Source organism: Sinohyriopsis cumingii, unplaced genomic scaffold (assembly GCF_028554795.1).
Source record: "Sinohyriopsis cumingii isolate HCF-2022 unplaced genomic scaffold, ASM2855479v2 utg001505l, whole genome shotgun sequence".
In the NCBI taxonomy this organism is placed as follows: domain Eukaryota; kingdom Metazoa; phylum Mollusca; class Bivalvia; order Unionida; family Unionidae; genus Sinohyriopsis; species Sinohyriopsis cumingii.
Window position 1 is genome coordinate 761,139 of NW_028316006.1, and position 11,697 is coordinate 772,835.

Below are 11,697 nucleotides of genomic sequence, written 5' to 3' on the forward strand. Positions count from 1 at the left end.
ATGCCAAATATGGATGAAAGAATCCAAGCCATTTTTGGGTCAGTGAACTTTAATGGGCTTCTTGTGATAATGCCATTTGATTTTAAAATTAAGCTCACATAAGAACATGCACCTGCCACCTGGTGTTTAATCAGAGTAGAATGTGATTTGCAACCATTAACACATTAACCCCTAGCGACGACTTAACGGGGCAGGAGGTAGTAGCCTACTGCCGAGCTCTTTAGCGTCATGGTCATGCATGATACACTAAAGTGGGTGGTATTATAGAAAGGTTGACAGATGTAGCTCTACAATGATACCAAATAATCTGGATTATCTAGTTGCACTACAAAATACAGATAAAAAACTCATTTTTGGACCCAACCTTTTTTTAACCCAAAATTCGCCCATGGTTGGAATAAGATTTTGTGTTCAGATTTTAGACTTTTTGGTCTCAAATCTAAGGCAAACTGACAGATGAGCCTTTGCAAAAAGTAGGATAAGATGGGCATTTGGAATAAAAAGTGGTCTCCATACAAAAATAATGGCTCCGTTTAGCAAAAAAAGAACTCCAACTTTTACCCTTCTGCTCATGCACGAGTCAAATAGCCAATGAAAAACAATGTTTCTAACACAACTAGGCAGTATGTTATTGAAAGATGACCGGGAATTTGGTGTTTTCGAGTCTATTCAGAAATAGCTTTCAAAATGTGTTTCCTACTCGATTTTCAGGCAAAAATGAAAAAAAGCTCCAGGGGTTAATGTGTTAAGCAAGTGAGTTAAGTTTTTTAAAAACAACCAATTTACCTAATAGGTCCAAACTGACAGGGTTTATCAAGTCAATAATTTTGCAATTCAAGAATGCAGATGAGCACATGGAAAGAATCAGACAGAAACATTGGGGGCAGAAGAGGTAATGTAGGAACCAGACAGGACACCCATCTATATTTTTCCAGTTGGAACACATTAAAGTACATGTACTATGATCATATAATGTACAGTATTTGAATGATATATACCTGAGCTAATAAAGGAAGACTTCGAATTCTAACGCCAAGGTCATATGGATTTTGGGCCTTGTACTGTTCCACAAGATATTTCATGAAGTCTTCCATCACCAGATTAGCACACCATTTCTGGGTCTTGGATAGGTATGCTCGAAAATGTTCAATCAAGTCTCCACTGGTAATCTCTGGAATTTCTGCCCTGTCCGGTGGAAATTTGAATTGCTGATAAACAACTGGGAATCTCTGAATAGGTCCAAGCTTGAGTGTCAAGAAATTTTCTCGACTAGGCACAAATTCACGCAAGGATTCAGCAAATTCATACAATGTACAAACAGCATTTGTTTTTATAAAAGCAAAGACAAATGCATTAACTTTGCAAATTGTTCTGTTATGTTCATAGACACACTGAAGCTGATCTATGTGACGTATGCCAAGCTGATCTATACTCCTAACTTGATATCTCTGGAGCAGAAGTTTTTCAATTCTTTCAGAAGAAACAAATTCATTTGCCTCTGCAAGAATGTCTATACATTCTTTGCAAACTCTTTCTACATCCTCCTTAAATGGGTATCCTCGTCGTGGATAAAAAACAGGCACAACAGTAATCTCCTTTCTTTCAAATTCTATCATACTGATTGGTTTTACTTGCACTGGTGGGTAGTTAAAAACACACTCTCTTGCAAAGCTATTTAACATGGCATCCCAAGGTGTATTTGAATTTTGAAGTCCCTGACTTCTCATCGTGTAACTTCCATGTGGTTGAAATGGTGCTTGACCGAAAGGGCCATGTGCCTGAAATGGTGTTTGGCCAAATTGGCCACCTGAGCTACCCGGTATTCCCAACAATGAAGCCCCACTTGTCCTCTGACCTTTATGGAATCCACCTGGAGTATTTCCCATCTGAGGTATGCTAGGTCCATCTGAAGTCAGGTCAATAACACTGTCATCTGCACTCAGTGAAATGAAATCCTCGCGAGGGATGGCTTTTGGTGTGCAACTTTGATTTATGTCTGCTGGAGATGACTGCGATGCAGGAGTACCCCATACCAAACCCTTCTCTTTTGATCTGATATAGGAGGGATTCAAGAACATACGCTGACTGTCTCTTTTCTTAAAGACAATATCTGATAGGAATCCCCACAAATTTTTCAGCTTACCCAACCTAAAGTTATTTGCTACTATTCTATAGCCATGCTTTTCAAGATACTTGTCTACAAGCTGCCCCTGCCTAATACCATTGGGATGACTTTTCAAGATGTCAACTATATTAGCTCTGAATATCTCAACAGGAAGGTCTTTGGGCCATGAAATATTCTGGTTTTTACTTGAAGGAAAAGGTATCAAATCTTCACCACTGCCAACTTTTCCACCAACATCAGAATCATCAGAGTCATCTATTATGAGCGGCAATGGTTCTGTTTTACGGAGTTCAGATGGAAAGACTGAATCAATAGATGTGCCTGCCCTGATAGCAGTGTCTTCCTCTATTTCAATACTTGACTGGCTTGGTCCTACTGTATTACTGGAATCATCAGATAATGAGAGGTTCGCACCACATGAAGACTGCTCTGTGCCTTGTACCTGTTCATTTTTCAACTTTTCATAATTTGGTCTATAGTGAATTGTCATTCCTTTACCAAAAGACATCTCAATTTCTATGTTAGAATCTTTCCAAATCTCAAACAGGTCTGCCATTTTTTTTACACCATAAAGTTTCTTATTAATCTGATGACCTCTCTTTGACATTCCATCCCATAAAGCTGACATGCTAAGGCCCTGAGGATGACTCTTTAAGCAGTCTAGGATATCCTTTCGTAATCCCTCACGTCGCACCTCCCTTGCCATGGTCTTCTGGGTACTCTGACTCATCTTGCTATGTTCTGGAAAACAGAGAAATGTAGCTCATGTTTAAAAACCCACACAATATTTTCTATAATAACTCTTATGACAAAACATTATAGTAAAAGAAACCATTTATGATTGTAGTTAAAGAAAAGACAGAAAAATGCGAAATGAGTAAGCAACTTGCTTACATAAATATACCCCTGCCTCTTCTGTTATCAACCTATACAATATACAGTAGAGAATGTAAAGTATTTTTTTAAAAAAAGTGTGAGAGTCTTCAAAGCTTAGTTCAAATATAATGACTAGTCAACATTCATATCTTCTGAACAACACTGTACTATGAAGTTTTCTCACCTCTGTCTGCGTCGGTTTGAGTCTCGGATTCAGCCAATGTGGATATGTGAGAAAGCTTGCCAGTAGCTTCTTGTGGGTCGGTGGTTCTTTCCGGGGCTTTCCCAGGTTCTTCCTCCACCATTAATACTGGCCGCCATGTATAGCCTATCGTGTGCTGAAAAATGGCATTAAACCCTACAACAACAACAACAACTATGTAGTTTAGTTTCACAGCAATCCATTAAAAACTGCATGAATAGCTGCACTCACACAATTTTGTTAAAATAACACTATCTAGCCACAAGTCAGAAAGGGCAATAACTCATACTAAAATCATGGAAATAAAAATATTGGTCAATATGAACAATTTTAGATGACGACCATAATATGTAATTAGCTTCAGAGCAATCCATAAATAAGAATGGCATGAATGGCACAAACTATACCTGCACAGTGTTTAATAGTTCTCTATGTAGACACCAGCAGGGCATGGTGATTATTGACCAAAGGGGCTCAATGTCAAGGTGTGTGGTAAAGCTGTACCGATTAATCGGTCATACTCATAATTGGGCCGATTATTGGAACAATCAGTATAATCGGTATCGGCAGAAATAATCGGTGCCAATGTAAACAAATTTCCAAAATATAAATTAAATCATAACATTCATCTTGACATGCTTGAATTTTAAATCTGAATTAAATAGTGGAAATTAAGGAATAAACATTTGATTTGGGGGTTAATTGAAAGATAGTATATTCTTAAAAGTAAATACTTTTTAACACGCTTGCTGTAAACTACCGCTGATTGTCTGCTCACAACAAATTATCAATACCATGCATGCACTCATCCCAATCACAGCAGCCAACCAGCCAATGAGGCCTCATGTGGCTGTTGAACTTACAGCATACACTTTACAGGGATGGCCCTGGCTTTCAAAAAATGTCGCCAGAATAAGTAGTGAATATTTTTCCAAAACTATTCATGTAATAGGCAATGAAAATTTAAAAAGATGGGATAGTTATTACTTTAGTGACAACAAGCAATACAGCCATAATATTACAAAATAAATCATTACATGACTGTTTTGCACTACTTCCATGGTCTTTGCATTGCGCATCACCAATAGTGCATAGGTCTAGCTGTTGTCACCTGAAATAAATGCATTATCAAATGTAAAATGTCTACTTTCCAACAGTCTCTCTTTTTTTAATTGAAACATCAGGTATTAAGCAAATCTATATTATGCATGTTATTTTCCAAATAATAGTTTTGTAAGGAACTTTATTTAGATAATGACATTTTAATAGTAAAACCCTATGATCGTACTTTGCAATGTAAGATAAGTGACGTATAATGCTACAGACAATTTCACGCATTCTGGAATTAAATGCCCCCCCCCCCCACCTTATGGCTAACTTCATAAAGTACATCTCCATCAACCAGGAGTTCAGAAATTTATTTTTCCTGCACTTTACATGCTTTGCTTGTTAGCGAATTGCTTCCTAAATCCCAGGAATAATCACTGAATGCTGTAGATTTTTTCTCAACAAGCAAATTATGATCTCCATCCCCACCAATGAAACTTACACATGTCAGCTTGACCTGGCATTACTGTACCATATATATAAGCATTGATTACCATCATTAAATTAAAAGAAGGAACGAAGAAACACATCACAGAGCATATGTGCCCCCCAAATACTAATTCCGAATAAATAGTTTTATTTGCATATGAGTTAACAATAAGAAATAAGGTGGGATATAAAATGTGGGAAATAGTTATCACATGTATGGTAGCTTGAGACCACATTTGAACTGTTAACATTAATCTGCACCCATTTTAGGCATTGTTAGTTATAACAAAAATAGGGCATGGTTTACTTGTCAATCAAATCCAAGTGCTTTCACTAGCTGTAGAACAGGCGGTTTCTTGAAATAATCGGTCTCATAATCGGTATCGGCAATTTTAATAATCGGCTACATGTAGTATCTGCATAATCGGTAAAAAGTGACATTGGTACAGCTTTAGTGTGTGGTCCTGAACCAAACTTTCTGTGCAAAATCCATTATTTTCTTAATTAACTTGACATGACTGTGACCTGGAGAAACTCCAAACTACCTAATTAAGCAACAAAACTATTTTCTTAATTTTCACTTAACATGCTAACACGATACCTGTATGTGCAGCATAAAATTCTTTACCATGCCCTTTGACCTCAAATACGACATCAAGGACAAAAGATCATTCAACTTGTCTCAGACAATGTCTGGATATAAACACAAGCTATGTTAAGTTAAATCTGCAATTTTTGGAAACAAAAATAAAGGTATTGAATTAGAATCATACTGCTACAATTTCAAATACAGTGATAATGACTCTGAAATTGTTTTCTAGTTTTACATATCGTATTATTCTTTTTACTATTGAACTATCTTAACAGAAACATGGGCCAACTATTGGACTATCCTAACAGAAACTTGGGACAACTATTGGACTATCTTAACAGAAACATGGGCCAACTATTGGACTATCTTAACAGAAACATGGGACAACTATTGGACTATCTTAACAGAAACATGCGCCAAGCTCATTAGGAAAGTTTTAAATTAAACAAATATCTGTATCAATTTTCTAGCAAGCCATGCATGTCTATTATACAAATTTCAGGATAAAGGAGTCCTGGCATACCTGTCAACTTTTCAAAAGCCAAGTAGGGTGCGTGTGTGTGTGTGTGTGTGTGTATATGTGTGTTATTTGGATTTTAAATGTAGCTTTAACAATTTTTCAGTCATATCGCTATGACGTCTGCAGTGTGGTAGTTTATGGTGATGTCTAGCACTGAGGTGCCATGCCACACACATGTAGCATGATGTCCCACCCATACACATTATCCTGACACCAGGCCGACCAGCCCTAACATTAACCTCTTAATGTTGAGCACCTAGTGAGGCAGCTGTTAGGACCATTTTTATTAAGTCTTTGGTATGACTTGGCTGGGGTTCGAACACGCTCTGAGCACAAATCCACTGGAACAGTCTTCCTATTTTGTTTGTAATTTATGATGCCTATATCTTCAATTTACAGCTGAAATCTGCAATCACAAATTACTATACAACTGTCATTCCCACATTTTTTATCTCACCTTATTTCCTTAGGGTCAACTCGTAAGGCATGTAGCACTGTTTACTAGATAAAATATTTATTTTATATTAGTTCTTTTGGGGAACATTTACTGCGCAGTATATTTTTTAATTTCTTCTTTTAATTTAATCATGGTGATTAAGTTTATCTATAGGAATGCCAGGTGTTTACTGGTGTAACTTTAATTGGTGGGAATGGAGATGCCATTTTGCTTGTAGAGAAAAATAATATTATTCAGTGATTATTCATTGGATTGAAACTAACTGATAACAGTTTTATTGTTGTGGTTTATTTTTTAACTACAGTATTGTTGTAGGGGTAATAGGGGTAAATTTTTTATAAAATATATGTGACTGATGTTGAAACTTAACACTATTTACTGAAGAAGAAGAAAAAAAACTTTGTAGCGTGATATTAATTATTTCGTCACAACAATATTCACAGGTGATAAAATAGAACATGGCTTTTGAGGATTCATACAATATATCTATTTATGAAGAATTTTTTCAGAGAAATGAAAATCTACAGGCATAATGTAATAATTGGGAGTTCCCTGCAAAGACTTGGGAGAAATTATTAAATCAGGAGGTATGCATGAAACCCAAAAAATCTAGATTTCTTTTTCTCCCGGTGTGAGAGTTGACAGGTATGGAGTCCTGGACTCTCACTCATGGAACTCAGCCTATTTCTGAAAGTCCCTTGCATAGCCCCAAGAGTCACTAACTTTAAAATGGACAGAAAGGAAGATGAAAACACACATGATCATTATTTTAATACATATAAGGATTAAATTCTTAGCCAATATAAAATCATACAAAAATGCCATGATAAAATGATATTAAAAAGAAAATATTTTTCAGTAAATAGAATGTTCAGTGAAAACATACATATAAACTCTTTACTACTACAATACAAATAACAACAAAAAGATAAACCTGAACAATAAAATCATCAATCATTAGTTTTTAACTCCAAGAATGATCATTTAGAATGCTGTATAATTTTTTCTGCATGTAAAACAACATCTCCACTGACATCAAAAACAACTGGTCCAAAGGAATAAAGGTAGATGTACTATGGGCTCTATAGCAAAGATGAAATTTATTTATTGGTACTTGTACAGTACCTAAACAGATTGAGACTGCAGATGTGAACTGTTGTCAAGATGAATTCACACAAGCTTTAGGTACTGATACTCCTACATCACCAAACAGAACTTGGGGGATGGAGGTGTCTTTTGTTGGCACTAGTGTTATTTTCATGACAAGTTCATTTCCTGAAGAAAAAAATCTGAACAGATTTTGTTGACTTAATTTAATGAATCAAGGTACTTTCTTGCACTTGTTAAAAGTGTCTACTTATCTTATAGTGCCCTAATGTAAATCACATGTACATAAATAGCAGTTACTATTATTATGGTATTGCCAAAATCAAACTGAGACAGTTTTGATTACTTTCATCATCTATATACACAGTGTCATCAAAGTAATTTAAATATCATTAAAATATAAGGGCACCTTTTATTTGCCAGACAATTTCAAGTGCTTACATACAAAATCAGTTTCTTTGAAGTTTGTTAGAGTAGTCTTCAGAAGGACAGTCCTTTTCACAAGATAATTACAATGATAATTAATAAGTGATACAGGTTTCATGCATGTTTTATCAAGTATAGCCTGTAGCTGTTTGGCAGGTTGACCAAAATTTCAAATGAAGTTGTATTCATGGGGAAATTGAGGTACATCACAGGCAGAGGTGAAACAATACACCTCTGCCACATACAGATATGATTCCCAATATACAGCTTGCAATATGATAAATTATAGATACACATATCAACTTGATGGTCTTTTCATCTCTTGATGTTGATATGTTTTATCAGTGGCTGAGCATACTGATGGGATAGATTAATAAGCACGGAATTCAAACCATGTTAGTCACCCTGTGTCTGCTAATTTGTGGAAGGCAAGTGAGTGTTGTCAATAGTTTTTCTTCATTACTGACATCAATGAATACATGTGCCTGCTATGGCTGTCTCTAATGAGTCATCAATTTAAACAATAAAAAGGCAAATGACTAACAATTATTTATGACTGCTGAGGATTTTTTAAAAAAATTATAAGGTGAGTAACATTTTGTATCAATTATTCACCTATTGTATCGATAAAGAAAAATTATTAATACATCGATATATCAATCTATCATTTCACACCTAATCAGTCAGACTCATTACTGGGAAAATGGGTGCATCCTTTGAGAACTTCATGCATATTTGACCTAAAGCTTGGGTCAGTGAGAGCCCTGAATAGCTAGTGTGTCAACAGGGTTGTTAACACTTAAAGTGCTATATTGTTTTGTAGTACAAGATCCCTCAGTGCTGAATTGTTTGAAAGAAAACAGAAGAAAACTACACAGTTTTTTAATTGCATGTATTTCAATAAATATACACAATGGATACACAAACCCTATATGAAAAATGATGGTGGATGTCTAAACTTTAAGATTAGCATCAAGGCACATGTGTAAGTTTAACATATTTGCATGTACAGGTGCAAATACATGTAAAATGACAAGTTAAAATAATATTTCATCTGTATTTTTGTGTTTTTTAATGGAAAAGTTCAAATATACCTAAGAAATATTATATTCTTTAGTAGATCAACCATGTACATGTTATGTCTGTCACAATGTTATATCTAAATTGTGAAAATCACAGGTAAAGAAAAGGTAACAGTTTTGTAAACATCCACTCCATGAATGTAAGAGGCAAGTTTAAACCTCCATAGACAGTAACAAATGCTCATGAAAAATTTTCACTTGTTATTTATTCTAATATCAAAACTGAGGTTCATATCTGATGAATAAACCTCAACAAATGCTTAATTTTTTTCAATCATTGGGCGGATCTTGTGTAAACGGTCATCTTAATTGTTCTCGTTGTCTGCCAGGTGTAAATTGCTAAGAATATCTAGAAATCTATCCCATACTCATTTTTTTGCTGAAGTATGGGGTTGATATCACATCATCAGTAGCCCAGTAGGAATCGAGAGCAGATATATGTACCAAACCCATCACTATAATCAATGCAAAAAAGAGTTTTAGCTGCTCAGGTGTGACAGGCTGCCATTTCTTCATGCGACTGTTCTCTTTCAAGTCTGCTTTATGAACTCTCTGATCTGCATAACAATTTGTTTGATCTACTATCATATGCAATAACGCGTCATCAAAAATAGTCTTAAATAGTCCATAGGTTCAGTATTTGCCATCTCGACATTTAATTTGGAATTACCAGTGACAGGTGGGACAGGCATGTCATCTTCTCTCATCCAGCCAGCATGTACATCAAACTCTAGTTCCACGTCAATTCCTGGCTCAAAATCACTCATGGGTATTTCCATCAACACTTCGCCAGCTCAAATAATTTCATTCTCCTCAAATCCTTCAAAATCATTGTCATTATCACTATCAGAAGCCAGTATTTGTGCAAGAAATCACCATCATATTCAGCGTCAGCCTTTTAATTTTTTCCAGGTACCACATGCTCAAAGCGAGTATTTGTAAAACTTCTTCGCGAAATGCATAGTAAAATACAACGGAATGCTTGTTCCGGGCCTATATAAATCAATGAAATATAGTTTTACAAGCAGTCATGGCTAGTTGAAGTAATAGGATGCGTATATTGTTGCTTACCTGAAAAACGACTTAAGTCACAACGAGCACTACGAGACATCGACAGACAGTGTGATTAATGTCGTGACTAGCACTTTAAGGGTTAAAATAAAACCAACCAGCATAACAGGGCGCCATTTTATCACAGCGCTTGTTACAATTAATTATTTTTGGTCATGTGAGGAACTTTTAAAGGGTGCAGACATAAACTGTTTCTGAATTAATATTTCTTATTTTGTTCTTAAAAAAAATAATCAGTATTTCTCGGAATCAAGAATAATTATTGATAGTGCAGTGACCGGTTTTATGGAGGTACTGATGCAAATCCTCTTGAGTGTGCAAAATAATGTCCAAAGCAGAACCATTTTAATTTGTCTTTTTCTTCAGTATGTGGTGCCCAGGTGGAGGTAACATACCATTAAAACGTATCTGTAAACACTGTAATTGATAATGGAAAGTCAATGAAATTCTGAATTAATAACCAAGTCATAATGATCATTACAACTGGTTATTTATTCTTTGTTCCCAGATGGGCTGCACAATTCACCCAAAACCTGCCCAAATCCACCACAAACAGGATGAGAATCAAACGAAGCATACCCAAAATCCAAGAAAACACTGGAACGAGTACTATTTTAATTTTTATACAGACAACAAATCATGCCATGTTTAATATTTACATTGGATGGAAATGAAACCAAGTGGACAAATCTTACTGGATTCATTGTCAGTGTGGGTTATTAAGTTAAAACTGACCCAGCCAATATGTTCCAGGTGAAAATGGCCAATTTGTGAAGTAAATAATGGATCATCAGTGCCATACACATCAATGGCGACAATAACATATACACGTCAATAAAAAATATTTTTACTGTATCTGTTCTTGTCTTTATTAGCAACTGGTTGTAGCTACAGGCTATAACGATATATTGTATTTCTTCTTGACGTTTTATTTTAATTCTCGTTTTCATAAATCATGTCAAGGTACCGATTTTCATGTTTCTAAATTGTGCATGCCCGAGTTACTTCCTTTAATAAATGAAACCATTTTCTTGTGGTTTATGGTATGTTTCATTTGATATACACCAAGTTTGTGGTGAATTTTGGCAGGATTGTGGCAGAGTTTGGGTTGAATCTCAGTGAATCGTGCGACCATTACCGGATTTTGCCATGTGCCAATGGCAACAGTCGCATTGTCTACTTTCGGTTTCCATACCCGATTGTCGACGTCCTAAACGATTAAAATGTAAACTTCAAACGTTATGCATACTTAAAATACTATATTACCTGCTATACGATAAACAATAAACAATGCTGTCCGTCATTTGCCCAATATTTCAACAAAGCAACGACCAATCGAGCACAAGTGTTAGAACGCCCGCCATATTGAAATTTAGAGGTTCCAACAATATTGAATTCCGGTTCAGTGTTGTTAAAACGTAACGTAAAATTACCAAAGACGGTGTATCTTCATCGAAAATTAAGGCCGCTGAAGAATCTACTCAAATATCCATCAAATCGAATCTTTACATAAGAATGATAAGTGCTAACACTAAGGTGTTTTCAAAGGGTAGCAAAAAAAATGTGTTGGCTGGTTTCAGTGGAAATAATAATAATAATAATAATAATAATAATGACTTTGTATAGCGCCTAATCTTTAGAAGCTCTAAGTGCTTTACAACATTAGACAACACCTATAACATAAAAACACATATGTAATGATA

At 35.4% G+C, this 11,697-nt stretch overlaps 1 protein-coding gene across 2 annotated transcripts in view; it reads right to left on the reverse strand.

Moving 5' to 3' along the window:
• Positions 1 to 11,370, reverse strand: part of LOC149772437 (uncharacterized) — a 170,414-nt gene extending 159,044 nt beyond the window's left edge. For both annotated transcript variants that reach the window (XM_089947829.1, XM_089947828.1), the window contains exons 1-2: positions 11,261 to 11,370; positions 999 to 2,866 (exon numbers count right to left, since the gene is read on the reverse strand). In XM_089947829.1, the coding sequence (XP_089803955.1) occupies positions 999 to 2,855 (1,857 nt within the window). In that variant the 5' untranslated portion in view covers positions 2,856 to 2,866; positions 11,261 to 11,370. The remainder of the gene's footprint in view (positions 1 to 998; positions 2,867 to 11,260) is intronic.
• Positions 11,371 to 11,697: the final 327 nt, after the last annotated feature.